Genomic DNA, 27,860 nt, shown 5'->3' with positions numbered 1-27,860 from the left:
TTGGAAGCATCAGCAAGATCCTCCTTGGACGAAAGACTTTCCTTCAATCCTTGACAAACTGTTCCCACTCCCTTTCAAGCTTCTAGCCACTAGATTCCTTCCACTTATGCCATCAGTACCACCTCTTGTAGATGCCACAAGGAATGTTGCCTCTGCTGTACCCCAAACATTCATCTGTCAAAACATCTCCTTCCCTCCCGTTCAAACCCAACCACTTATTCCAACACTCCCAAACACTCCCATACCTTCAGAAACACTTACCCCACCTATTATCAATCTTATTCCTGTAACTGTTCAATCTCAACCACTTATTCTGACAATTCCAAATACTCCCATACCTTCAGTAACACTTGTGCCAACCATTATCAATCCTACTCATGCACTGTCTCACCCTCCCTCATCACATATTGCATCCACCCAGCCCTCAACAAAAACAAAAATGGTCATGTCTACTTCAAACAAAGGGTTCATGTCTGTTAACAATACAGGTAAGATAATAAAAATAAATATGAACCACAAACTTTTGATGAAGGGTGTTACAAGTAAGGGGCTGCATTCAATACATGGTTCACCACTTTAAGGTTCCTAGTATAGCCTTTAGCATAATTATAATCTCCTAGACCATATTGTACACAGATAAGGGATTGAGCCTTGGTGTTACAATCACTACTTATCATGTGGTACCCTCTTTTCTCATTATCCCATTTCCCTTATCTTGTGTCTATTCTTATTATCTTGACTGCTTATCAACATGCCTCATACTATGCCTTCCTTTTATATACTCTTACAAACACCACTTAGCTATGTTGTTTTGGTTATTGTTTTCCTAAAGTGGCAAGTACAGCTTACCTAATCACACACACACACACACACACACACACACACACACACACACACACACACACACAGAGTTGGTAATGCTTTAGTTCATTGCTCTATTAGCATGTCTATGCGCTACATGACGAGTTAGTGCTCTTAATGACTAGAGTTGTTGGTCAACTTAGGTGACAAACAATAGGATTATGGTGTGTACTACGAGAAAGAGTCTATGTTCTGATGGAACTCTCGATGAGGCAGGTTGTAAGCAGGTGTTGAGTGTTTGGGCGTTAGCCCGAAACATGGGTTTGAACCTATGGATCAAGGTGAGCTGTGTTCCCAGTCTTTAGGAGTTTCAGCGATGCATGCAGTGCAGCTTGATTCCTTTTTTTATACAGGAGCTGATCTACTCACTTTTACAGTGTTTCAACAAATGGGTGGCATCGTGTACCAAGTAAACGGTTCGAGACTTAGTGATGCTTGGATGTACAGCACTAGGATAAGTGCGTGGTCGCACAGGTATATTGTGAACGCTTTGCTTGACCAACACCCCATTGATTTGACAATGTCGAAGGGTATGCCTCTCAACAGGTACTCAAGAATCCCTCCTATGCATAGACTGTGCCCTTTTAGGTCTGGTATCTGGCTTTCATCATTGCCTTCATCAGTCTTTTGAAGAATTCTCTCTTCGACAATGGTTGAATTCCTTTGGGGTGTCTCCATGTGAAATGGTGTTCTCTGTTGTTTGCTTGGTTGACGCGGAGGTGATTCTCTAATGCAGTTTTAGGATTGGTGTAACACTTGGGTTGGCGTTGGGCATGTATTTGGTGAAAATCATGTCTTACATTCCTCAACACACTTCCAATCTTCTGAAAGTTCTGTACACTTGTCCAAGTCATCCGAGGGTCATCCGCCTGTTTCCAATGTAGAGACTCATGCCTCTCATGGTGTGATATGGTGCTTTACACTAGGGAGTACATAGCACAAACTTGCAGCATCACTCTGTGTGCTATCTGCAGGTATTCCACTATGAGGCGCAGCTTTCCCGTGCAACGCGCGCCATGCGCGCACCATTCCCATGCTTCACGATGTATACGCGCGCGCGCATTCCTGCGCTTGAGCGCCCTATAGCGCCAGCCATCCAGAAGCACCCATCCACTGTCCACCAAGCCCTCTAGTGCGTATATTTCTATTTCTCTCATTGCATATTGTTCCACCTTTATTTTTATCATGAATTCTCACTCATATATATCTTTACATACCTACTCGGTAGCACTTTAGCTCCACATTACAGTGCTTAGGCACGCTATATAAGCGCCAGCAGTACATAGTACTACTCACTTTCCAACCTACTTTTTACCTTACTGAACTTTTCACTTTACTTTACTTTCCACCCACTATCTACCTAGAAGAACATAGTAGAAATCTATTTGTCTGCACTTTGCACCTCTCTTCACTTATCTTGTATTATATTATCACTTAAGCTTAGTCTCTCTATCATTTCCACACGCGCTTCACGCTAATACGTGCGCGTGTTCCCGCACCTGCACCTTCACACGCCTCGCTTCAGCGCGTTGTAGAGACTCATGCCTCTCATGGCGTGACATGGCAGTTTCCACCAAGGAGTACATAGCACGAACTTGTAGTGTCACTCTGTGCACTACCCGCAGCTATCCCTATATGAGGCACAACTTTCCCGTGCAACGCGCGCTATGCGTGCACCATTCCCGTGCTTCACGATGTATGCGCGCGCGCGCGCGTTCCTGCGCTTGCGCGCCCTATAGCACCAGCCATTCAGATGCATCCATCCACTGTCCACCAAGCTCCCTAGTACGTATATTTCCATTTCCTTTATTAGCATAGTTCCACCTTTATTTTTATCATAGTTTCTCACTCATATATATTTTTACATACCTACTCGGTAGCGCTTCGGCTCCGCATGACCGCGCTTAGGCGCGCTATATAAGCGCCAGCAGTACATACTACACTTTACCTTACTTTACCTCCCATTTACTTATTACTACTTACTTACTACTTAGCAGAACATAGTAGAACTCTATCTGTTTACACCTTGCATCTCTCTTCTCTTATCTAGTATCATATTATCACTTAAGTCTAGTCTATCTATCATTTCCGCATACGCGCGCGCGCTTTCCCACGCTTCGCGCTAATACGCGCGCGTGTTCCCGCGCCTTGCGCGCACCTGCGCTTTCTCGCGCTTCGCTGAAGCGCATACCTCTAGATCTTGGCTGCACTCGCTTCCCCTTTAGGGTCGAATGCACTTGCCATCTCAAGTATCGCAGACTAGGCAACGCGCGACCTTACAACTTTTATAGATACAGTCTGGAGCTATCTTTGCTCCTCACAGTATTGTTGTTTCTACAGCGTACCTCTAGATCTTTGCTGCACTTGCTTCCCCTTAAGGGTTGAACGCGCTTGCCACCTCAAGCATAGCAGACTAGGCAACACACGACCTACAACATTTTTAGATACAGTCAGGAGCATCATTTGTTCCTCTCAGTATTGTTGTTTCTACACCGAGGCCTTTCTAGCTTTTCCAATTCTCCATACCATGTCCTATCCTTGTTCATTTGACTTTGCTGGTGCATTTTTCACTTGGTTATTTGTTATTGATTATGTCTAGGGGCACATACATCGAAAACCCTTGCTAATATGTATAGATATGCTCCTTGTGCATTATTACATGTATATCTTCATAGCGGCTCGCCTTGAGTCTTATTACATTTTGGATGTCTTATCTTGCTACAGTTTTCGCCTACGCAGATTACGGACTTTCACATTGTAGGATATATTCTGGCTTGCTAGATACTCGCAACTTACTTCACTTCCCTTGCTTCGAGTCATAGTTAGTAGTAGTCACTTCTGGATTTTAGTACTTCGCACAATCAATCCTTGTTCATTTGAAACAGTTGTTTGGCCTCACTGCTGCCATTTTTGCTATTGAAATCCTTAAAGTCTTTCGATGGACTTCACTAATCGTACTACGCAAAGTTCTATACTTCAATAACTGCCATATTCTCCACTGGAAACCTTGTTGTTTCATCAGGAGCTCGCCAGAAGCTTCACACAACCTCAGACCTTCATTTCTTGATGTCAGACCTTTACCAGACACTTTGGACAACTTGTCGGACACTTTGGGCAATTCTTCGGAAGTCTGAATGTACTTGAGGTATCATTCTCTTCTCTCACCTTCAATATTAACTAGATATCCCTTGCATTTACATCAAGAGATAATCCTACAGGCAGTCTCTTTGGGACGAACATCTCACTCGCACTTTTGAGTCTTAAGGTAACACCTTTTGCATAACCCACCAGGAATCAACTCTTTACATCGGTAGGACCGTCTTGGCTGGCCCAAAAGGTTTCCTCTCTCATACTTTGCTGATTTTGTATAAGGTAACCAAAATTTCGTTACCGGCAGGTTGTTGTGGTCTTGTGCTTCTGAGATATCACCTCTGGTAATGTGTTTCTTTGGATTGAAATCTTTAATTGCTGCTACTGTAAATTCTCCTAGTCTCACGACACAATATAAAGTGGTTGTTAGACAAGTGAAAACAGCCGCATCTAGTGGCGCATTTGGGTCAAGGAAATTGCGGACATTGGTGATGAAATCTATGGTTGTTGGGGGTCTTTTGGGGAGTTTAGATGATTCAGGTGCGCATGCTGCTGCTCCATTCAGGATTGTCTTCAGCACTTGGGAATTGATCCTCCACTCTCTGTCGTGCAGCCATGCCTTCATGGCTGCTACAAAGTTGGACAGCACTGAACTGGAATATGACCCTGCGCAGCTGGACAAGAATTTGAGTAACAGGTTCAGAGCGATGGGACATCTCTTGTCTTCACCGATCCTCTGCATGTCGCAATATACATGGAAAACGAGGAGCCCTCCACTGTAGGCTTCTTTCATGGATTGTGCCCACAATGATCCCATTACCTTGAGTATCCGGTTTAACTGCTCATCTGATACTATGTGGTTTGGTATTCCTATAGGTGTGTTTGTTGCTTTTCTGGTACTTTCCCCTTCTGGTGGCCACAGGCGCAGCCTGTCTCGAGCGAGGCAGTGCAGGTGAAGTGGGGAAGGGTTTGGTGTAAGATTTGCACAGTAGGCTTGGGGAGTTATTGCTGATACATTTGTTCTCAGTAGTGATGCTCCAATCTGGGGAGCTCTTTGGGTGTCATTTGTCACAGAGGGTGTTGTTGATGAGGGTGTCTTCCTTGAATCATTCAGTGGCTGCTCTCTTGGTGGCTTGTTGGCAAACAAGGGCACGGTTAATGAGTTTAGTGGCTGGGGCAGAGTAGTTTCCTTCACACAAGTGATGGATTTCGGCTGGGGATAGAGGTTCAGTTGCATCAATGATGAAAGGGCTAATGTCGGCTGGAATGGGGATTGCAGGAAGAAGAAGTTCTGCTGGGCCATGAATGCCTCTAGAAGGTCTGTCTGCTGGGTTGGATTCACTGGTAACATAGGTTGTAACAACTTCAAAACAGTGGGGTAGGTTGTGTATAAACTTGTGGATCTGCCGGAATACAATGTTAACTTCTGTGTCTCGGTGACAGTTCTTCCACCACCCTTTGACAACTCCGGTATTATCTCCATGGGCGAGGATGCGGCTGCTAGGGCTAGGCAGAGAGGCAAGAGTGTATATGAGGAGCCCAAAGCCCACTGCCTCTGCCCATCTGATGTCTCATTTTCCATGAAGAGTTTTCCACCCTGGTATGAGTCACCATGCATGCCAACGCTCTCCAATGACAATTCCTATTCTGATTCTGGAATTTGCATCTGAGAAAGCTTCTGGGTTTGTGGGACTGTAGGATATATTGGTCTAGCAACACCACCCAATTGAAGTAGCAGTGACCACCAATCTAGTTTGTTGGCAATGTTTTTTGATGCTCTGTGAGGCAGGAAAGGATTCATGCCACACGATGCCAACATTCCTTCAAGTCCTGTTAAGTACGCTTGGCCTCGGGGAGCAGCTGTGCATGTGTGAAGCAATTTCCTGTATAGTTCCTGTATATCTTTTAAAATGTGTGTTAGGTGTTTCCTCCATTTGTGAATAGCTGCAAGGTATTTGTCTATTTTTGCGACACTTAGAGCAATGTACATCATTTTTAAGTCCCAGAGAAAGCCAATGTAGACAGTTGTCATTCCAAATGGTTGATCTTTCAGCAGTTCCCAAATGATACCTAATTTGTGGGATAGGTCATCGACATCTTCCAGGCAGAAAGTGAAAAGTTTGTCGTGTTCAGACCGCAGCGTGGATTTTGATAGATCCTTAAGGGGGTGGATGCAGTTCTCACTGAATTCTTCTAACTGTCTACTGATTGGACATTGGTCTCCATACCATAGCCTACTTCCTGATTGATCTAGTCCGGCTTTGGTGAACACTTGGTGCCAAGCGAGTCTCTGTTCACTGTACATAGCTAGGTGTTCTCAACGTATTTGGAAGAAACTGTGGTCATTGACCCATTTGTCAAGGGGACTGATACCTCAGTAGCGACAAATTTCTGCTCCTGCATCGGCCATGTGTCCATAGACATCTGCTGATGGTGTGGCTCTGAAGGCTGTGCAGGTGTCTACACAGAATTGTGTATCCGAAATTCTGACTATTCCAGCAGGCCATTGGGATGGGTGTAGAGGTACCATGTGGTAAGCTTCAGCTATGTCCCTCATCACTGCTTCTGAACCTGGGGGAAGTCTTGAGATTAAATGGTAGATCGTCAAGAATTTTCCCCAGGTTGTGGGGACATTATCTGCATTGATGTAAGAATTCACTGAAGGGTTGGGACAGGACACATTGGTTTCATGCGGGAACGAGAAGTTTTGCACAATTCTGAACTTCCCCAGTGTAGAGACTCATGCATCTCAATGCCAATCTCGCGCGCGCCTTACCTGCGCTTGCACCATGCACACTTCGTGTGCACGTTCGTGTGCCTCCTTTTAGGTCTTTGCGCTACTGTCCGTCCATTCATCCCATGTCCTTGCTGATTTGCTGGTGCATTATTCTTATCTCTTTCACTGAACTAACAAAATCTTCGGTCTGACATCCACATTTACATATAGAAAGTCTGTTTAAACTTAGTTATATTTAGAGTTGATATGGTTACTCAGTTTGGGAGCATGCTTGGAAGCGCGCTGCATAGCGCCATCTCCCTTCTTAAATACAGAGGGGATTCTTTTGGTTCTGGTACTTACTTTTCCCTTATCTCAGGATACTGAAAAGTGTATAGTTCACCTCCTCACTTGAAATCAGATCATATTCTCCTATCAACTATCATCTGTGCATCCACTCTTCATTAAGGATCTTTTCCTTAACGCCCTGAACGCGCCTTCACTTCGCGCACACGCATACTCGAACCTCTCGCTCACGTGCGCATCTCGCGCGCGTTACCTTCTCGCACCTGCCAGTGCCTGCCTAGCTCATAGAGTTTCCCTCCATTTTAATTCCAAGGAACTTCTCTCAGTGGTTGTCCTTTGGGTCGAGTTGTTATCTTGTATCCTGGTCTTGCTGTAGAGCACCCAATAGTTTCAAGTGTTTTCACCTATAGTCAAGATTCCTCATCTACACTGGTTTGCCCAGCTTAGGGATGATTGACAGGGGAGATGATTGGAAGGGTCCTATCAATGATTCTAGAACATCTGCTGTGAAAGGTCCTATGTATCTCCCTTTGACTAGTTCCTTTTGGATGATATTATCAAACTTGGATGCATACTTGATAATAGAAACTTTATTCAGGGGGGTCTGTACAGCTGAAATAGAAGGGAAGTCTATGATAAAACCTGATCGGAAGCCAACTGGTATTTTAGCAATATGTTCAAGGATTCCAGCATTCTGAAGTTCACGTTCCCAGGCATCAGCCTTGTATGGCATCAGTGGGTGAAGCTTTCTGTGAGCAAGGGCACTTCTGGGCTCCGTGCAAAGCTGCTCCACATCCTGAGCAAATGTGCCTTGCATCATGCCTAGGGGCAGTGCAGCCATCTTCTCTTTGCCATGCGGTACATAATTGCTTGCCATCTTTGGACCACAGCACTTTGCGTATACGTTCCATGAAAGTGTTGTGCTGTTTGTCCCAGGTTTGGGTAGCAGTGCAGTCAATGGTACGATGGGGGTTGCATCCAAGGCAAGCTGCACAACATGGGAGGGGGCCCAAGGGAGTAGGAGCATGGGTGGTGCGTACCTTCTTGTTACTCCCTGATACCTCCTCTGTTGTTGGGAATGGGCGCTTTGGAGGGGCCACGCTAGGTTGTTGCTGGCACAGCAACTCAAAATTGTTTGTCATATAGGCCACCACTGCTTGCTATGGTTGTGAATATCGACGGTGTGATGATCACAGCGGAGTCAAGCAGGGGACAGGTCGTGTTTGACCATTGCATGGCACATGATTGGCCCATGGAGGGGAAGGTCACATTTGACTGTTGTGTGGCACGTTGTAGAAGAGGAATGGGAAGTGGGTAAATATAGGTGGTATGAGATAACTCAAGTTGTCCTCAGTGAGCGAGATATACGTCGGCCCAAGGGGATTGCTACTGAGAAGGTTCCTCTAAGTGTATAAAATGGAGGGAAACACTGAACTGGGCACTTGATCAAGCCTGGTAAGGCACGTGACGATGAGCAAAGCGCGAGCGAGCGAAAGCGATGTGGAGCGCCAATGAGCGATAGCAGCCGACGATAGATATTGACGCACGACTTATAACGGAAGCGCGCGCTTAAGCAGAAGCGGTGCGTGTGCGGGTGGTGGAGCGCAGCGACTCTTAATGAGTCAGAATACTAATGGACAGAGTTTCTAGTAATGTACAGTGGCGGCGCTCGTATTGTACTTAGATACTTTAGATTTTTAGAGGATAACTTAGACTTATAGTCCAACAATGTGTGGGCAGAAAAAGATAGTCATTACACAGTTTATGCGTGTCTATATATACTAAGTAATGTTAAGCGCTGTCAAGCGCTAAAGCGAACCGAGAAGCAAAGCGGACACGAGATAATATGTAATAAGGGTCCATAACGGAAAACATACAAAACATGGCCATAAGCACCGGAGATATGTCAGAATTAATGAAAATAGAATTGGAATACACACCGACGAACCGAACGGACATGGAATGGATGGACGGAGGACATGCAACGGAACCGAGGATGCGCGTTGAAGGTACAACAGTTCAGATGGTGAGTCTGAACAATGTTGGGTCTTGCAGAACCTAGCTGCTATTCAACCCTAAAGGGTTTCTGGACCAGACTCAAGGCTCAGAGGAGAGGAAATATCATAGAAAACTACTGAGCACTCAGACTCATACTGGTAACTGGTGAAAAGATTGCTTGCTTATGTAAGCTACAAAAGTGCCAACATAAGGTAAGGTAAAAACAGTCTCTACAAGCCCAGCCAGAAATGAATCCCTACAGCATGCCGATGCACGACTAAGGAGCGACCGGAGCACTGGCGCTTGCGAGCGGCCGACGAAGCGCTTGAGCGCGCTGTGTGAGATATGAGTCGCGCTATGTCAGGAAGTGATAGTAACAATGGGATTTTAGATCCCTGCAAGGCCACAGGGATATTAGTCTCTACAACGTGATTGGCCCATGGGGGGAAGGTTGTGTTTGACTGTTGTGGGCACATGATTGGCCGATGTTTGGGGGGTGTAGGATGTGGTGTCAAGAATGTGATTGTTCAACCACATCAAACAGAGGGGACATTGGCGTGTGATGGCCAACATATAGGAAACAAAGCGAGTGACTACACAGAGTTAATTGGGTGCACGAAGGCAGGTATTGTATAGTAGTGAAATGATTAGTGGCTTGTAGGATTATTTGACCAAGACTTCAGTACTGACCTGAATCGCCGCTACCGTTTGCTTTTCTTGTTGTTCGTTGAACAGTTCTTCTCAAGCTTCTAAGAGAAGATCTTGATTGATCTCCTCAAGGCTCCAGGTTAGCCCTGTGCCGATTGACAAATGCCATCTGCGGTGCTGCTGTGACTGATACAGTAGCAGCACACACTGCTTTAGTGGGTCGGAGGCATGGCACCAATGATGCTGCTGTAGAGCCGACCAAAACTGGATGAGCATGTTGACCCGTTCAACTAGCCAGTCATGAGTTCTCATATAGTTGATGATGCATGCCACTGCCTCATTGAATTCTTCCCAGGTAAGATTCTCATCCTTCATGACTGGAGATGCTTTGGGGTCTTTCACTGCATCGGCGGGGACCCATGAGTGAATGCCATCTGCAGAGGGTAGCATGACTAGCACATCTGGTTCTGCGATCTGGGCACTCTTGTTGGCATTGTCAAGGCCTTTATTGGTAAAGTAATGCAATTCGCAATAGTCCCCTGCTTTAATCTTTCTCGTAGCATATGGAGCTGGGAGAATGGTTGGTTCTGAAGGAACTTTTCCTCGAGCAAAAGGAGCGTACTTATTCTTGTTTTTCTTTCGCTCTTCTAGACAAGCTGCCTCTTCTTCGTCCTGAAGGACTTGAAGGTGTTGCTGTTTTTCCTCTTCTTCCTGCTGGCACATTTCTTGTATCTGTTCTTGTCTCTCATTACAATGCGCCTTGTTGGCATTGTTTTTCAGAGTCCATAAGGATTTGAGCATGTGAGTGGCTTGGTCTTCATTGAGCCCATCTGCTATTAGCTGCTGGCGAGCTGATTGGTGCTCTCTAGCATTGAAATCAGGCCTTATAGCTTCATGCGGATTCTTGAGGGCCATTTATGCAAGTGTGAACGATGCAAAAGAGAATGGTAAGTGCCTAGTACTTAGGACGAGAGAATACTGTGATGGTGGTGAGAGGCAGAAAGTGCTGCGCCACATTGCTTATTCACACACAGACTAATTCTAATCCAGCCGAGGCACAAGGCCGGCTTAGATAACCAAGACTGAAGGTGAGATATTCATTTCTAACTCTACTAGTATACATTCCTTTTCTTTAGGTTAGTTTGTAGCCCATTGCTCTACTAGCATGAGACTGAAGTATACATTCCTTTTCTTTTAGCCTTCCATTTGTTCCCACACATTGCTACTTCAAAACAAAAAGCTATATTGTCATATCTAGTGTTTCAAAGTCTAGTTTGGTCCAGTTTTTAGTCCATTTTTGGATACAACTGGACCTGGACCATTTTCCTATCATCACCACTTCATCATAGACTGGACCACAACCTTTAACAGTGGTGACACAAAAACAAAAAAATTATTGAAACCTCTTTTTATGATTTTTTCAACATTTTTCAAAAGTTATGTGTGCTTCCAGTGTTAAGACTTTGCGTAAGATAAATCGGTCTATATTTTAAACCCGCTCCACATATCCATTCTTCAAGAAATCCCGCACACAAGATCCATGATCTCTATATCTTGCGATCGAAAATCGTATATTGTGCTCTGTCATCATGAAGGAAGAATTGATTCTTCGACGACCCTGGACTCGACCTTTCTCTTCACAGTCACACTGCCGTCCTGCCATATTTTGACGTCAGACGTCAGAGATATAAATAGACAAGATACGCGTTCACTGACCTCGTTACCAAAGTATGCGGCCTGAGCCATATCGCAGAACAAACCAACTTCCACGACACCTGTGAGCATTTTGATTTTTGCCAAAATCTGCAGTAGTTGTAATCAGTACAAGCCTGAGGCAGTGGCACAATTTCTCGCACAGTGGAAGGGTTCTGCATAATCTCTCTGGGGAACGGTGCATCAATGACGAAATTGCTATTGTCAGTTACCACAGGACCGGCTTTGGCCTTTGCCATGCGCAGGGTAGCGTTGGGGGAACCCAAAATATCGCGCAATTTACGCAAAACTTGGGCGTATGCGAATGGCACGACTTCGACTGGAACGCCAGGAGTGAACTGCGAATGATGATTACGACATTCCTCACTTGGAAGACCAGGCACGCACGTTTGTCCCGAGGTACTCCGCGTTTTTGCGATAGTCGGCTACCACAATAAATCTACAGTTCACTGATAAGGGAACTGAGACATCAAATATGATTATGGACGTACGTATTCGCAGCCTCCGCGAGTACCTTTTCCCGCAAGTGACAGGCTCCGCCACCTTTAATACAGTTGAGGTCAAGGTCAACTCTGATGATGGTCAGACTTGACGACGTTTCTGAGGAATCGAAAAAACTCACTCGTCAGCACCATCTATAGTGACGTCGATGATAGGAAATTGGTCAACGTCGCCTAGGTTGAGGTTCGACATGACGATGAGTTCCTTGGACTGGAATCCAGTCGGAATGAACACCCGATCCTTGTTAAGTTCGCGCCCCTGTGCGACGATTCGCTCCACAACATAGGGCACAGTAGATCCTGAAAAGCGGTAAATAAGAGCCTATCCCAGCTGTAGTACGTGCAAACCAGATCCTATTCCGATAACCTTGCGGCAAAGAATAATAAGTTCCAAAAGACAAATGAAGATGAAGACGTGACTCACTTTATGTTCTGGGAGAATGTGTTTGTCCACAGCAGTGTATGCCGCTAATCGTTTGGACTGCTCAATGGCACTGAGTGTGGTGGTAGCTTTCATGGTGGTCAGCGTTCTAGTCGTCTTCTACGAACAAGATACACACCGATGGGAACAGCCAATACCGGCATGGTGACGGGGCGAGGGACGGGAGTTATTCTGGACCCATCAAAGTCAGCTCGGTTTTCAATCGATAAGCTTCAAGGGGTTCCGGGAAGCGATTCGGTGCGGCAACATGATGCGAAACATCAAGCTAGTCCCAAATCGTCCACTCAAAACCATCTTGGCTCCAAGTTGAACAACTTCCCGAGAAGTCGAAAACTGCGGGTCTAGTGGGTACACAGCAAAGTAGATCACTTACGGAGTCTGTGCGGACGCCAAGTGTGTTTTCGCTGAAGAGAATGGGCGATGGTGGTCGACAAATATTCGAAATGATGGAGCGCGCGAGGGGTAGCATAGGTACTTATGAGGATTGCATAGATATAAGGACATGCGTGTGCTCGATGGGTCTATTCTCGGTCAGACCGTAACGCTTGTGTTACTCACGCGCCCATCACCAACTTCACTGCTTTCAGTGCGTTTCACGGCAACGCTGAGAACAATTCTGTCTTCTTCTCATTGATTGCCATTGGCGTGTTCCACAGCTCGTTTCTGGGAAGTATCTCGCACATACTGGTAGCCTAGATTGTGGAGTTGCGTGGAAAGTCGTGAGCTCTGCCGTCACAGACTCGGAAGCGGTCGCTCAAACATGAGAGCCATTAAAGGTGCGTTCTTGTATTCAACCTCCTTTGAGGTAATTCACAATGCGCAGGGGTGCTTTTAACTTGGTTTGCAGTCATTTTCCGTCTTTCAAAGGAACCATAGACCGATCGTTGGCACTTACGCTTGCAGTGACTCCGCTGTTAAGCAAATACTACTCACGATGAACGAGAAGGATCCTTTCGTTATTGAGGATTTAGATGATTATCATCTAGTTATCAAGGCAGACGAGGAATACAGAGTGAGGAGGGAGCTCGAAGCTGAGGTATGAATTTTGATGTATCTGGAAATCTATCTCACAAGGAATTGTTGCAGTTGGAGAAGAACACATACAGTCTAGAAACAAACTAGTTTTTCACCCTCATTCTACAGCATAAGTACTTGCCCTGCTGTGGCCTTAGATCCGTCTGTGACGCTGCCCATAATCTATCGGATTGGGCTCGACGTTACGGTGGTGCTTTACCGGTTAAGATTTCCTCGAATGAAATACTCAAGGTGCGTCGTTTTTGTACTGAAATGCATATCATGGGGACCTGTGTCAGGTAGACGAAAGGAATTATATGACGGGCCTTATCCGTGTTCCGAGAAATTTACCCAACAGCTATCTTCCCCAGGGAGTTTCATTCAGTTGACATGTGAACAGTGGTCACAAACTTCTCCATCCATACGGTTCACCCATGCCGAATCACAAACGAAACTCTTTCCTTCATCCAGGTGAAACACGAATGTATATGTACGTAATCAGCTCTGGCAGCATCACCTTCTAACTGCTCGAACCTGGAAACGTGCGCTCTGCGACAAATAAACCATTCAGACACGATGAGGCGTGTCCAAGCGTGAAAGAATGCAGAAACCAGTGCAAAGAACTGGGCATTTTCTTACCCATATCTTGAATTAGCACTGCGTTACCAGGTATCCAAGGGCTGGCCATACGATTACTAGGCCGCCGAATTCATGCAAGAGAGTTGCTTGCTCTCAGAGGCAATGTCATCCCCAAAACGCACTAATGGCACCGCCACCCTGTTACAATGGCAATTAGAGAGGAGTACACGAGCAGAAGACTGAACCTAATGCGGACCAGAGTTCCCTTACGACCCGAAGTGAAAAGCGAATTGCGATATCATTCAGGCTGCTGTAAGGTGCCCTATAAGAACTATCATATAGACATGCAGGCCAGTTATCTACTTCCCATCATGTGGTATCAAGGTATGCTGACATGCGCTGATCTCACATGTTCATTTTGAGTGCATCAGTCTATATGTTGGTCACAGCCACTAGTGCCGGTGGTTCCTCGGCGCGGAAACCAGCGACAACGACGGAGTCTGCTCTGCCTTGGTCTACACTATTACCATGGTCATGTCAACGCGCACACTAACCCCATGCCGTTCACCACAACGCCACCGCCGCCTTAGGTCTAAAATATTGACATCGTTTGGGACCCGAGCACGCTGCACCGCTATAGACCAAACCCGGACCCGGGGTGCCCAACCCTAAGTTATGGAAGCAGCACCTGAAGTCTTCTAAACCTTCAAGTCAGCAGGCCTAGCCATTATCTAAATTTCGTTATGTAACGATGCTAATCAACATATCATATTTTTGAGTGAGCGGTGCATTTATGAATGTAATTTGCAAGTACAGCTGGCTGGCACTTCTATAAGGTTGAGTTAGGCACGAGTCTAGGTTTAGCGGCACTTTGGAATTGAGCATGCATCAACCAACCATTAGCTTGAGGCTAACGGTCATCGCCTGTTACTTCGGTTCTAACGTGAAATAAGATGAGCCGGTTGTCAATTCGCATCTGAGCCGATTTATTCCCAGATTAGGGGGCGATGATCATATCGCTATCAGACCACATCGATCACGTAACACGTTTCAATACTCACTGGTACTAGTACTTAAGTATATCTCTCCTTCAAATCGGCTCGCATCGCGTCTCTTTCTTCCCTCAACTTGGTTGCAGATTCAAAGGAACACATCATGGACACTGTCCCGGACATCTTGAAAGTGTCCATTCTCGGACGAGAGTCCATCCATTGCGGTTTCCACTTGATCCCATACATTGCACGTACAGTGCTCACCACACTTCCTGCATCTGTCTATGTCCTCGTAACAGACACAAATGTAGCCCAGTTCTACCTCTCTGCCTTCGAAAAAGCTTTCAGCGCAGAGATCAACAAGGTGCGTGTCCTTTCTATTCGCTCATTTCATCTATTTGTCTTGCATTCCAATCTGACTCCATCTTAGCTTTCTTCCGCCAAACCGCGTTTCCTCTCCCGTATTATCTTACCTGGAGAGACGACAAAGTCTCGTGAAGGAAAGGCCGATATCGAAGACTTTCTTCTTCTCGAGCGCTGCACTCGTGACACCGTCATCCTCGCTCTTGGTGGAGGTGTCATTGGTGATCTTGTTGGCTTTGTTGCTGCGACCTTGTGAGTGAACTCTATACGCTTCCTTCCGAGCTATCGCGTCATCGCTATCCATCTTTCTGCGCGATTCCCATACATCCTCGACTTTTCATATCCTTCCTGTAGTATGCTTGTCTCTGGTTAATACTAACCTTCTTGCAGCATGCGTGGTGTGCGATTTGTTCAGATCCCTACTACGCTTCTTGCAATGGTGGATTCTTCCGTGGGCGGAAAAACTGCCATCGACACCCCTGCTGGCAAGAACCTCATCGGCGCGTTCTGGCAGCCTGAATACATATTCATCGACGCTGCATTCCTCGAGACCCTTCCTGAGCGCGAGTTCAGCAATGGTATGGCTGAGGTTGTCAAGGTCCGCTTGTTCCTAGTTTCCTACAAGTTCACTTTATAACGTGCCCTTAAAGACCGCAGCGATATGGGATGAAACCGAATTTAATTCCCTCGAAAATAACGCTCAATTAATCTACAATGCTATTCGCACGCCTTCCACAGGCTCTGCAGGTCGTCACATTAGCACGCGCTCTACCTCTCAATCTCTCCTCCTCTCCGTCATCCGAGGTAGTATCTACGTCAAATCCCACATCGTCACCATCGATGAACGCGAGACCGGACTCCGTAACCTTGTTAACTTCGGACACACCATTGGCCATGCCATCGAAGCCGTTCTAACGCCACATATGCTCCACGGAGAATGCGTCAGTATCGGTATGATGTTCGAGGCGGAAGTCGCTCGGGGAATGGGCGTATTGAAGCAGGTGGCCGTCGGAAGACTCGTGAGGTGTCTGAGAGCATATGGGTTGCCCGTAAGCTTGGCAGATCAGAGAGTAAGCAGATGTCCTGGTGCTCGCGACCTTAGTGTCGACAGGCTCCTGGATATCATGCGCGTCGATAAGAAAAACTCCGGCCCTCAGAAAAAAGTGGTCATCCTCTCCCGCATTGGAGCCACATACGAGCAGAAAGCGACAGCCGTTGACGATGTAGTCATTGCCAAGGTCCTTTCGGAGGCTGTTACAGTCAAGGTTGATCTCAGTGCTACTTCGCTGGGAACACAACATGTCAAGATGGCGACACCGGGCAGCAAGAGTATCTCCAACCGCGCTCTAGTGCTGGCTGCGCTTGCGCAGGGCACATGCAGATTGAAGAACTTATTGCATTCGGATGATACACAAGTGATGATGGCGGCATTGCAAGAGCTCCAGGTCTTAATGTTTCATCTTCATTCATTATTGCTGTTGCTAACTCGCTTTGTATAGGGCGCTTCCTTCACGTGGGAAGATGGGGGTGAAACGCTGGTTGTCACAGGGGGCGCAGGAGCCCTTCAAGTCCCCAAAGCAGGACAGGAAATTTATCTAGGGAATGCAGGCACCGCTGCACGCTTCCTCACCACTGTCTGCACGCTCGTGTCTCCCTCCGCCGCTGCCAATGCCGGGACCACCACTGTCATCACAGGCAATGCTCGTATGAAACAGCGGCCTATTGGCCCTCTTGTAGATGCCCTGCGCGCCAATGGATCTGAAATTACCTATAACGAATCCGAGGGCTGCCTGCCACTAAGCATCGCGCCCAAAGGACTCCAAGGCGGCGTGATCCGTCTCGCAGCAAGCGTGTCGAGCCAGTACGTCAGCAGTATCCTTCTCTGCGCGCCGTATGCAAGGGAGGCGGTGACTCTCGAACTTGTGGGTGGCGCTGTTATCTCTCAGCCATACATCGACATGACAATCGCGATGATGCGCACATTTGGAGTGACTGTCACGCGCGACCCGGGAACCGACGTCTACCGAATTCCTCAGGGCACATACGTGAACCCTGCCCAATACGCCATTGAAAGCGACGCGAGTAGCGCAACGTACCCGCTTGCTATTGCTGCCATCACAGGGACAACATGCACGCTCGAGAACATCGGAAGCGGAAGTTTACAGGGTGATGCTCGTTTCGCCGTAGACGTGCTTGCACGCATGGGGTGCGAGGTGGTGCAGACTGCAAATGAGACGACCGTCACTGGTCCGAAGAGGGGCGAGCTGAAAGCGATTGGAGAAGTGGATATGGAGCCGATGACGGATGCGTTTTTGACAGCGTGTGCCCTTGCTGCCGTTGCGCAGGGCGGGGAGGGGAATACGACAAGGATCGTTGGGATTGCGAACCAGAGAGTGAAGGAGTGTAATCGCATCAAGGCAATGATTGATCAATTGGGTAGGTTCTTCGATTGCGTCTAATCGCTGCTCACTCTCATGACTGACTGAACATTCACAGCCAAATTCGGCGTGCAGACCAAAGAACTGGATGACGGACTCGAGGTGTACGGTCGCCCATTCAACACCCTCACCCGTGGCGCAAGTATACACTGCTATGATGATCACCGTGTCGCGATGGCGTTCAGCGTCTTAAGTACTATCGTACCCGACACAATCATCGAGGAGAAACGTTGCGTCGAAAAGACATGGCCCAACTGGTGGGATGATTTGGAGAACAAGGTATGATTCACATCTTTCTTCGCTCTCCCTCAAGCTTGGCCCTAACATGTACACCCAGATAGGCATCAAAGTTGGGGGCATCGAGCTCCCGCATGCTGAGAGTTCCACCGCTGCTACTTCTGGAACACCCTCCCCTGCAGCCTCTTCATCCGTGATCCTCGTTGGCATGCGCGGTTCAGGCAAGACACACGTCGGAACACTCGCGAGCGCTGCTCTCTCTCGCCCATTCATTGATGCAGACCATTTCTTCGAAGCCAAACACAACATTGGCGTACGCGAGTTCGTACATGCCAACGGGTGGCCTGCATTCCGTGCCGCAGAAACGGAGAACTTGAAGCAGATCATACAGGAGGCTGGAACAGGACACGTGATCAGCATGGGCGGTGGGATTGTGGAGGCGCCTGAAGCCAGGGATATTTTGAAGAACTATGGAAAGACGGGCCCGGTCGTGCATGTCCTGAGGGACATCGAGGAGATTGTGAGCTACCTTGGTGATGAAAACGCACGTCCTGCATACGGCGAGCCGATTACCGAGGTATTCAAACGACGGGAACCATGGTTTATTGAATGTGCCAATTACGATTTCATCAACCATATAACTGTTGACGGTGGCGAGGCAACCAACGCAGAGATCTCTCGTTTCTTCAAGCACATTACAGGCCAGCCGAACCTCGCAGGGAATGTTGCTGCTGGGAAGCGTAGCTACTTCTTGTCCCTTACATATCCCGATGTGGTACCCGCTTTGCGCCATATGCCAGACCTCACAACGGGCGTTGATGCTGTAGAGTTGCGTGTAGATCTACTACGCGCCCCTGACACACTCGGCTCCATCCCTTCGCAGGCTTACGTTTCCGCACAGGTCGCTTCACTACGCCGGGCGACAAGTCTCCCAATCATATTCACCGTGCGCACGATAGGCCAGGGCGGCACGTTCCCGGACAACTCGGAGAAAGACGCGTTCGAGCTCCTTGGGCTTGCGTTGCGACTTGGAGTGGAGTATGTTGATGTGGAGATCTCTGCATCTGAGAAGCTCATTACAGAACTCGCCGCTCGCAAGGGATTCTCCCAAATCATCGCATCGTGGCACGACTGGAGTGGAAAGATGAAGTGGAACGAAGATGTCGTGAGAAGCAAGTACACGCTTGCGAGCCGACTCGGAGACATTGTGAAGATCGTCGGAAAGGCGGACACTTTGCAGGACAACTTTGCGTTGCATGATTTCGTTGCGAGGGCTAACCTGCAGCGGGGCGCAAAACCGATCATTGCGATCAACATGGGCGTGGAGGGTCAGATGTCACGTATACTGAATGCGACTTTGAGCCCCGTGACGCACCCTCTTCTCCCCTCGAAGGCAGCACCTGGCCAGCTTTCCTTTGCACAGATCCAGAAGGCGCTGAACCTGCTGGGCCAGCTTCCTGCGAGACGCCACTTCTTATTTGGAAATCCCATAGCTCATTCCATGTCTCCGACTCTTCACAACGCTGGATTTGAGGTCCTGGGGCTTCCCCACACTTATGAGCTTCTCGAGACAGCTAATGTTGGTGAAGAAATCAAAGCCACCTTAGCTGCTCCTGACTTTGGAGGCGCCTCCGTTACCATTCCCTTCAAACTCGACGTCATACCTCTGCTTGACAAGCTTTCGCCAGCCGCTGAAGCTATCGGGGCTGTGAACACCATTATACCCGCCATCGAAGGAGGAAACCGCATCCTCCGCGGTGACAACACCGACTGGCTCGGCATTCGTGAATCCATTCGCTCTCGTGCGCCATCCATCGGCGCGCCTACTGCCGCCCTCGTTATCGGCGCAGGAGGGACTGCAAGAGCCGCCATTTTTGCGCTACAGTCCTTGGGGGCTCAGCGCATCTACCTGTTCAACCGAACTGCAAGCAAGGCGCAAGTGCTCGTCGAAGCGTTCCCTGACGCCCCCGTCAAGCTGATCGAGACGCTTGATGTCTGGCCTGCTGAGGGACCTGCACCAACTGTCATCGTATCCACCGTCCCAGCAAGTGCGACAACTACCGACAGCACTAACCCAGGTGCCGTACTCCTTCCGCTGGCGTTGTTTGACGCGACCGTGAACGGCGTGGTCGTGGACATGGCATACAAACCCGCAGAGACACCTCTTCTCACGCTCGCGAAGAGTGCAGCTCCCAATTGGGCGAGGGTTATGGGGGTTGAGGTGCTTCTGGAACAGGGTTATGCGCAATTTGAAACTTGGACGGGACAGAGATGTCCGAAGCATGTCGTGTCGAAAACTGTGTTGGAGAAATATTTTGCAGCTGCCTAGGTGGATCTATGTCTGGATTTGGATGTTAAAAGGTTGTTGATTAGCTTGGTATTAATATATGTATGTTGTACGATCTAGATGGCTATTGATGCACTTTATTTCAAAGTTCCGGACTCTCTACTACACAGGAGGGAGGGCATTTATCTTCGACCAATCCAGGGTAGAACACTCCTGCATCGTCCCTTCTCCCTTTCCCTCCCGTTTCATTCTCTGTTGAGCCTCCGATATCATCAACTCCAAAACGACTGTCTTCTTTCTTTGTGTCCTGGCTAGGGGAGACTAGATTAACTCACTACATTTCTCCTCTATCAGTATGTTTTGTAGACACTCGCTTCTTTTTGCTACGCTGCCTATCATCCTAGTCGTGCCCGTCGTACCCGAGGTCCTTTCTGGTGCAAAGGTACAATGCGTAAATGAATAAATGACAAATAAGTTATACCTACCTCGGACCTCCAGTGCCTGGGCCGTCATACCAAGCATATATTATGAAGTCGGTCTTCAGCTCCTCGCGCTTCTTGTCCTCTTCTAGGAGATCACGTTGAAAGTTTGTGTCAAGTTCTCCTCGTTCCCGTCGCTCAACTGAGTGGTACATTGGCATCTGAGTGAATATAATACTGCTGATGATCGTGAATACTCACAAGAACGTTTTGAGATGGCTCCAGGCATGGGTGACGCTGCAACAAGAATGACGAAAGATGATATAAGTGCGCTCAGGAATACAGAAAGCTGCATGTTTAGGGATAAGAGGAGGCGACTATTCGTTCGGATGAGGATTTTTTATACATTCTCAGGGGTCCGCTCGATTTTAGCCCCTTCCACTGACGAAGAGAGAAAACAGCCGTGATGAGTTGCGTGGCAATCGCCTAGTGATTGATGCAAATGAGTCCGCCGCGGCGGAAGCTTCAAAAAAGCCGCCACGTCGTAACGCATGCATGGATGAAAATCCAAACATGTTGTCATGATTGCCAGCATCTTTTGCAGTCATCAAGTGGAGTTTAGTCTCGCCAATCTACAATTTCCAAGTCCGAAAAATAAGCATGAAAAAGTGAACTCGTGATTTACTGATGACTGACTGGAAGGATAAATCGTGCGCGTGATGGCCAAAGGTTATATACTTAAGTCTCCACACCTTGTCGGAGCGCTACTGGTGAACATGACATAGGGTTTGCCACAGGTCTCCGAGCAGGATACTTGGAATGGCAGCATGCTAGTGAGCGACGTTTGAGATTCTTCGGAGCACCACGTCAGCCATGCGTTTGAGAATAGTAAGATCTGTACATCATCTCGTTCTACAGCAAGCTCACATCGGGTGAGAATTTATCGAGACCACCATAATTATGAAGGAAGTTAGCAGGCGATGGCGCACACCAATCGACGATAACCATTGAGTTTAGTGGCCTTGGGAAACAGAATCATCCAGGAGCAAGTGTCTGGGAAGCGTTTCTGCTGCGTCATTCTTGTCCTCTGGCCTAGATTTGTAAGCTTCTCTGACATTCTGGATCACATAAACCTACATCTCGCTCGTTTCATCTCTATGATGATGCGGCAGTTATTCTGAGCTTCTCGAGACAACCGACGTTGGTGAAGAAATCAAAGCCACCTTGGCTGCTCCTGACTTTGGGGGCGCCTCTGTTACCATTCCCTTCAAACTCAACGTCATACCCCTGCTTGGCAAGCTTTCGCCAGCCGCTGAAGCTATCGGGGCCGTGTGGGGGCTCAACGCATCTACCTGTTCAACCGAACTGCAAGCAAGTCACAAGTGCTCGTCGAAGCGTTCCCTGACGCCCCCGTCAAGCTGATCGAGATGTTTGATGTCTGGCCTGCTGAGGAGCCTGCACCAACTGTCATCGTATCCACCGTCTCAGCAAGTGCGACAACTACCGACAGCACTAACCCAGGTGTCGTACTCCTTCCGTTAGCGTTGTTTGACGCGACCGTGAACGGCGTGGTCGTGGACATGGCATACAAACCCGCAGAGACACCTCTTCTCACGTTCGCGAAGGGTGCAGCTCTCAATTGGGCAAGGGTTATGGAGGTTGAGGTGCTCCTGGAGCAGAGTTGTGCGCAATTTGAAACTTGGATGGGACGCAGATGCCCGAAGCTTGTCGTATCGAAGAGTGTGTTGGAGACATATTTTGCAGCTGCCTAGGTGGATTTGTGTCTGTATCTGGTTGTTAAAAGGTTGTTGATTAGCTTGGTATTAATGTATGTATTGTAAGGCTTTCGAAGGAGAAAGTGAACGAAGATAAGTTAGATAAAAGATGAGTGCAAAGATAATCGAGACGAGTGAGAGAAGGCTTGAGACGGAGACTTTCTGTGAGGTTTTCGGGATCACGTTGAAAGTTCCTGTCAAGTTCCTGTCGCTCAACTGAGTGGCACATTGGCATCTGAGTGAATATGATGATGATCGTGGATGCATGTTTACTAGGGATAAGAGGAGTGACTACTCATTCGGATGAGGACTTTTTATACATTCTCGGGGGTCCGCTCGATTTCAGCCTCTTCCACCGACTAAGATCGCACACATGTCCAAAACGTGGTGAGCAGATCTCAGCCACGGGTGTAGCACCGTAGCGATACAGCATGCAATATCTGACATGGAGCCGAGACACAATGACAGATAAACAGATTCGAGAAAACAGCTGTGATGAGTTGCGTGGCAATTGCCCAGTAACTCATACAAATGAGTCCGCAGCAGAAGCTTCATTGTCATCAGTAGGTAATGTTTTGTAATGTGTGAGGAGCCGCCACGTCGTAAACCCATGCATAGATAAAAATTCAAACATGTTGTCATGACTCCCAGCGTACTTTGTAGCCATCAAGGGGAGTTTAGTTTTGCAAATCTACAATGGAAGAATAAATCATCATGACCGAAGGTTAGGTACTTAGTCACCCCACCTTGTCAGAGCGTTACTGGTGAATATGTCATATTTGCCGCAAGTCTCCGACCAGGACACTTGGAATGGCATCACACTAATGAGCGATGCTTGAGATTCTTCGGAGTACTACGTCAGCCATACGGTTTAGAATAGCAAGATCTGCATAAGTTATGTGATCGTCTCGTTCTACGGCAAGCTCACATGAGTCGAACGAACCTAGGAACAAAAAAAAGATAACTAGTAACCCTAAAACATCTTGCGTACTCACACTGTTGATGACTCTGCTGTGAACCCCATGCCAGGAACCATCATGGTACGCCTCGGATACTGAGAATTCGTGGCCGCCGACAGAATGTGTTAAGATGTAAGTTCGTTGCCAACAATGTTTAACAATGATTTTCGACTTACTTAGTACATAAGTTTATAACGCGAAAGGCCGCACGCGGCAGAGCCCGCTACGGTCCTTTTTTTCGAGTCATCAACATGAATTGCTTGCAATACAGACCAGCGCAGATGAATCGTACAGACGAAAATACAAGTATTGTACAAATCAATCGAGATGCCGAGATGCGAGAAGATCAGCGCAGACGAATCGTACAGACAAAAATATAAGTATCGTACAAATCAACCGAGATGCCGAGTCGCGAGAATCAGGCAAGCGATACGAATAGGCGAGTGCTATACAAATAAACGGACTTTGGAGATCACATATCTTCAATCGAGTCGTGAAACGGAGGAGGCGGTCAGTCCACTTTCTCTTTCTCTTTTCCTTTCCCTCCCTTGTGCCTTTGTCCGTCTGCGTGCTTACTTTTTTTGGCGGGGTTCATCGCCACGTCGAACGTGGAAAATCCCGCGATGGCTGAGTCGTCTTTCGACAAGTCAACGGACGTCGTGGAAAGGATGGGAATAAAACGTTCTTCCACAGGTTCATCGGAGGGATCCAGCACTTTCATGGCCTGCATGCCGAGCTGAAAAGTCTGCAAATTTCCGTTAGAGGATGTTTTTAACTAAATTGACTGGTGCGCACGCTGGTCGGCTGTCCGTTTTGTATCATATTGTACATGTGCGCATCACAGACAGCGAGAACGAGTGTCCCGGGTCTTAGTTTTGAGTACGTCTCGTGCATAGGGATGAGCTTGAGTCCGTTTTCGGTCGTGTCGTAGAGGTTCAGTTGCTTAAGTTTGTTTTGTTGCAGTTGAAAATACGTTCCACGGTAGTCTGGAAGGATCCGTGGGTCGTATAAAGCACCTGGAGTGACTATTTAGAGCATGAGCGCAGGTTTAGAGGGAGTGTGAAGATCAAGAATACCTTCGTCTGCTGTAGGTGTTGGCACAGTCATATTGGCGCTCGAACTTGCCATAGAGGTCCTGGACACCGCCGTGCTACGCTGTCCTACCATACTGTCTTCGCTCGTGATTTTGCGCTTGGTTCGTCGAGGTGTGGTGTCATGACTGGCATTTTTACCTTCTGGCTTCTGTAAGAGATGGTTGGTGGGCGTTAAAATGGCACGATTTGGTTTGTCACTTACCTCGTAGATGCATTGGGATGTTAACATGATAAGGTCTGCATATTGCAAGTCATTGGCGCTCTTGGCGATACACACGTTTATCTTTGAGCCCTGTGGGACTGTCAGTTGTAATGTAACATATTGATCGGAACTGACCATTGCTGCTCTCTTCTTCTCTTCGGTGATCCAGTCTTCGATGGATGTTAGTTGATTTTCCCAGATATCCGCTAGGTTAGGTGAACACATGGTGGGCTTGGAAAGCGCCCATTTCCATTTGACGGTGTCCGAGTCGCCGAGCGGTATGTTCTTTATTTGTCTGTCAGATTATGATCATGAACTGGCAGGGGACATACGTGCCTTTTTGGTGAAATGTGTTCCTTTCGCCGAATGCTTTGTGCCGCACGTTGAGGTCGCGATTTGACCTACGATGTTGGTCCTAAAGGGGCGACCAGTCTTTCGTGTTTACATACGACCAATTCGTCCCACTGTAGTTATCTTGGACTGGTGGTGGTCCAATCGATGCCGAAATCAGCTTCGCCTAAGCCGTCTTTGCCCAGGTTGGTAATGGCTTCAGAGACACGATCATATATACCATTGGCGACACGTTGCGAGAAACACCTGACTTCAGTATCAGGTGTGGTCATAGTGGTGGATCGAATGATAGAATTTTTAGGGGCTCGAAGAGCATCGAACTTGTCTTTCAATCAATGGAGTTCCCAATTACAAGGGTATGACGTACAGTAAGATCGGTCGTTGACAAATGCTCATGTCGTCGCTGACAAATATCGATTTTGTCGGTGGTCAGGAAGAGGTATGAAGGGATAAGGTAGTCAGATGTAGGTCTCTTGGCATTGGTCACGTCAGGGACAGCAGGCGGTCTTTCTAGACCAAGACCCAAATTGAAGGCTCGAGCTATCTCCGTAAGCAGAAGCTCGTGTGCATCGCGAGGACTGGATCTATTCGTGCCCTTATCAACATCAGGCGTTCCCATCCCAGGTGTGCGTAGACCAAGACGATGAAGTAAGCTGCTCCAGACATGACGTATCTGTCCAGTATTACCTGTTGGCGTAGGTGATAGAGGCTGATCTGACACAGATAAGGGCGCAAGTCTAGAAGAAAAAATAGGCTCGGAAGTCCCTGTGAGGAAAGAAACAGCTGTTGCAGCTGCTGCGACACTGCGATTAAAAAGAAGTCAGCATCATTGTACGCAATACATACGAATTAGCCAAATAGTACGACGGGGTGGAGTATAATGTAGACAAGTTATGGAGTGAATATAATGCACACCTAAGCAACTGTTCCCAATACATCAATGTTATTAGGCAAAAGTGAGCCGGTGTTGGCACTGGATGTTTCAAAGGTTGATGGACTAGTTTCTGCATTAAAAACGTTGCGGAGGACTCAAAAGAGAACTCACCTAAAAAGAGGACTGTCATTGCCCATATCCTCAAATTCATATCCTCTATCATCGCTAATGTTTTCTGCTTCGCACTGGCCTTCTTTCTTTTTGTTCAGCCGATTATAGTCCCACATAGCAAAGAGACTCATTATGATCCTGTCGCAAATTCATGTTATTATGCTACAGTTCCCGTTCGGAAGACTGATGGGACATACACAAGAGAAAGGAATCCCATGATCGTGCCGTGCCCGATGTGGAAGTGTGGCGGATCAATGTAAATGAAGCAGGAGCAAATACTGAGACTAGTATGAGCGGATGGACGTTGCATATTTAGGATAACGTGACGTACCCTCCGAGATTACCGAAACCAATGACCATTGCTATTACAATTCCACGTTTTAAATCGCCTCTTGCACTAGAACCTGCTCAAGCCAGAGCAATCGCGACAGGTTGGATAAACTCCAGCAGCAGCCAGACAAGCTCCCACGTACGACGGGTCCGCTCGTACGCTGCAATATAGCAAGATGTATCCCACAAGAGAAACAAGCGTGCCACCAATGATGTACGGACCACGAATATTGTGCTTGTCAGAATAGATGCCAAATATGATTGTTCCGATACAGCCAGCAGCAAATGGCGGGGCTGAGAGTAGCTGGGCATTCGCAGCAGAGTAGTCAAGCTCGTTGATGATGGTTGGCGAGAATAGGGCGATGGCATAACCAAGGACGAGCAGCCTGATCATTAACTCAGATGAAGCACACGATATGACAGAGACTAAGTACCTTAAATAAATGAGACTTTGGACGTAGGTCTTGTAATCTTTTATAGCTTGCCGGAAGAATTGAGTGTCGAAGCGAGAGGAAAGATTATTAGAATCTTGTTTGAGCACATCTATGATGTATGATCTCTCTGATTCGGTCAAAAATTTGGTCATTTCAGGATACTGAGTGGTCTAAATCAGCATAGGAAAGGCTCGGCATAATCGTGAACTCACATCATGCATGTAGAAAAAAGAGAGGATTGCGACGAGGACAGTGGCTGGTTGAAAATGAGATGAATCAATCAACTCTGTAAGAGCGGGAGTAGGAAATTGGCGGTATATAATCTGAGGCGTGATGTTTGGATGTCCACGGAAGTCTGTAACAGACAATTCGACCGATGATGGATGAGCAGATTAGGCTCGGCTGGGACCGGCCCACGGCCTGAAACCGGGCCGTGTACATCACTATGCGCACCTCCGGCGTTTGGTACGCCGTACTAGAGGTAGCTGCAAATCATCGTTTGGAGACCGAGGTATAGCATCCACTATATCTTCGTTGACTGAATCTTTCAGTTTTCTCTTTTTTCAACGAGGTGGTTGCTGTGTTAACCCGGATTGGGTGCCAGATACAATAAGATCATCAAGGTCGAGGATGCTTTGTTGAACATTGTTTAGTTCATTTGCTCGGTCTTCTTTGGTACATGCTAATATTTTATTATGTGTGGTCAGGTTATTCATAATTGACGGTAATCGTTGTTCTGCTTGTTTTCGTTGGTCATCGCTCGTATATGGTGAGTCTATTGATGTTTTGAGGTTCAGTACATCTAATCGAAGAGTTTCTTGGCGAATGTCTTGAGATGGATGAGAGCAAATTTTATTATAATTAAATGGACGCAAGATAAACAGGCTTTGTAGAGAGGTTGCACGTGATATCATCACATATGGTTTCTCAGCACCTCGGCACCATTTTGAACCAAGATCAACAATAACTTTCTTTAGTGTTTGGCCTTGTGATTTGTGTGCAGTGATAACAAAACCTGGAAGGATGGGCACTTGAGTGCGTGTAATGCGACATGTCTTTTTTGAGTT

At 47.4% G+C, this 27,860-nt stretch overlaps 8 protein-coding genes across 8 annotated transcripts; 3 read left to right on the top strand and 5 right to left on the bottom strand.

The window, feature by feature from the left end:
- Positions 1 to 9,712: 9,712 nt before the first annotated feature.
- Positions 9,713 to 10,534, bottom strand: F5891DRAFT_950348 (uncharacterized protein; the record flags this gene model as incomplete). Its single annotated transcript, XM_041374949.1, has 2 exons — positions 9,713 to 10,168; positions 10,217 to 10,534. 2 exons carry the CDS (start codon positions 10,532 to 10,534, stop codon positions 9,713 to 9,715), a joined length of 774 nt encoding a protein of 257 aa, XP_041227097.1.
- A 480-nt stretch (positions 10,535 to 11,014) lies between these two features.
- F5891DRAFT_1028366 (ribose 5-phosphate isomerase A-domain-containing protein) lies at positions 11,015 to 12,810 on the bottom strand. The gene is made up of 10 exons (XM_041361467.1): positions 12,648 to 12,810; positions 12,393 to 12,445; positions 12,257 to 12,342; positions 12,181 to 12,199; positions 11,955 to 12,132; positions 11,824 to 11,904; positions 11,720 to 11,771; positions 11,476 to 11,670; positions 11,336 to 11,422; positions 11,015 to 11,275 (listed from the first exon to the last, which is right to left on the bottom strand). The coding sequence occupies exons 1-10, from the start codon at positions 12,776 to 12,778 to the stop codon at positions 11,207 to 11,209; spliced, it is 951 nt and encodes a 316-aa protein (XP_041227096.1). The 5' UTR covers positions 12,779 to 12,810; the 3' UTR covers positions 11,015 to 11,206.
- Positions 12,811 to 13,677, top strand: F5891DRAFT_1172531 (transcription factor TFIIH complex subunit Tfb5-domain-containing protein; the record flags this gene model as incomplete). Its single annotated transcript, XM_041365596.1, has 5 exons — positions 12,811 to 13,050; positions 13,098 to 13,113; positions 13,178 to 13,310; positions 13,418 to 13,540; positions 13,588 to 13,677. Exons 1-5 carry the CDS (start codon positions 13,035 to 13,037, stop codon positions 13,675 to 13,677), a joined length of 378 nt encoding a protein of 125 aa, XP_041227095.1. The 5' UTR covers positions 12,811 to 13,034.
- A 1,223-nt stretch (positions 13,678 to 14,900) lies between these two features.
- On the top strand, positions 14,901 to 20,366 carry F5891DRAFT_243288 (EPSP synthase-domain-containing protein). Its single transcript, XM_041371044.1, has 7 exons — positions 14,901 to 15,223; positions 15,290 to 15,474; positions 15,613 to 15,820; positions 15,873 to 16,667; positions 16,722 to 17,658; positions 17,719 to 17,939; positions 17,998 to 20,366. The coding sequence occupies exons 1-7, from the start codon at positions 15,023 to 15,025 to the stop codon at positions 20,224 to 20,226; spliced, it is 4,776 nt and encodes a 1,591-aa protein (XP_041227094.1). The 5' UTR covers positions 14,901 to 15,022; the 3' UTR covers positions 20,227 to 20,366.
- A 218-nt stretch (positions 20,367 to 20,584) lies between these two features.
- Positions 20,585 to 20,958, bottom strand: F5891DRAFT_1187372 (uncharacterized protein; the record flags this gene model as incomplete). The annotated part of the gene is made up of 3 exons (XM_041366830.1): positions 20,585 to 20,615; positions 20,670 to 20,805; positions 20,865 to 20,958. The coding sequence occupies 3 exons, from the start codon at positions 20,956 to 20,958 to the stop codon at positions 20,585 to 20,587; spliced, it is 261 nt and encodes an 86-aa protein (XP_041227093.1).
- A 605-nt stretch (positions 20,959 to 21,563) lies between these two features.
- F5891DRAFT_1187371 (uncharacterized protein) lies at positions 21,564 to 22,375 on the top strand (the record flags this gene model as incomplete). The annotated part of the gene is made up of 4 exons (XM_041366829.1): positions 21,564 to 21,572; positions 21,621 to 21,703; positions 21,776 to 21,934; positions 21,976 to 22,375. 4 exons carry the CDS (start codon positions 21,564 to 21,566, stop codon positions 22,373 to 22,375), a joined length of 651 nt encoding a protein of 216 aa, XP_041227092.1.
- A 413-nt stretch (positions 22,376 to 22,788) lies between these two features.
- F5891DRAFT_1172527 (uncharacterized protein) lies at positions 22,789 to 27,014 on the bottom strand (the record flags this gene model as incomplete). The annotated part of the gene is made up of 19 exons (XM_041365595.1): positions 22,789 to 23,069; positions 23,125 to 23,231; positions 23,307 to 23,321; positions 23,374 to 23,432; positions 23,914 to 24,082; positions 24,133 to 24,362; positions 24,414 to 24,579; positions 24,634 to 24,723; positions 24,769 to 24,928; positions 24,966 to 25,048; positions 25,352 to 25,787; positions 25,831 to 25,899; positions 26,030 to 26,167; positions 26,227 to 26,307; positions 26,361 to 26,433; positions 26,503 to 26,520; positions 26,582 to 26,745; positions 26,794 to 26,963; positions 27,006 to 27,014. 19 exons carry the CDS (start codon positions 27,012 to 27,014, stop codon positions 23,045 to 23,047), a joined length of 2,262 nt encoding a protein of 753 aa, XP_041227091.1. The 3' UTR covers positions 22,789 to 23,044.
- A 561-nt stretch (positions 27,015 to 27,575) lies between these two features.
- On the bottom strand, positions 27,576 to 27,800 carry F5891DRAFT_897084 (uncharacterized protein; the record flags this gene model as incomplete). Its single annotated transcript, XM_041373387.1, has 1 exon — positions 27,576 to 27,800. A coding segment is annotated over one exon (225 nt), but the record flags the coding sequence as incomplete, so codon positions are not given.
- Between the last annotated feature and the right edge of the window lie 60 nt (positions 27,801 to 27,860).

This window comes from Suillus fuscotomentosus (assembly GCF_016647785.1).
Source record: "Suillus fuscotomentosus strain FC203 chromosome Unknown F5891scaffold_21, whole genome shotgun sequence".
NCBI classification, from domain to species: Eukaryota; Fungi; Basidiomycota; class Agaricomycetes; order Boletales; family Suillaceae; genus Suillus; species Suillus fuscotomentosus.
This window is presented reverse-complemented; position numbering and strand designations above follow the sequence as displayed.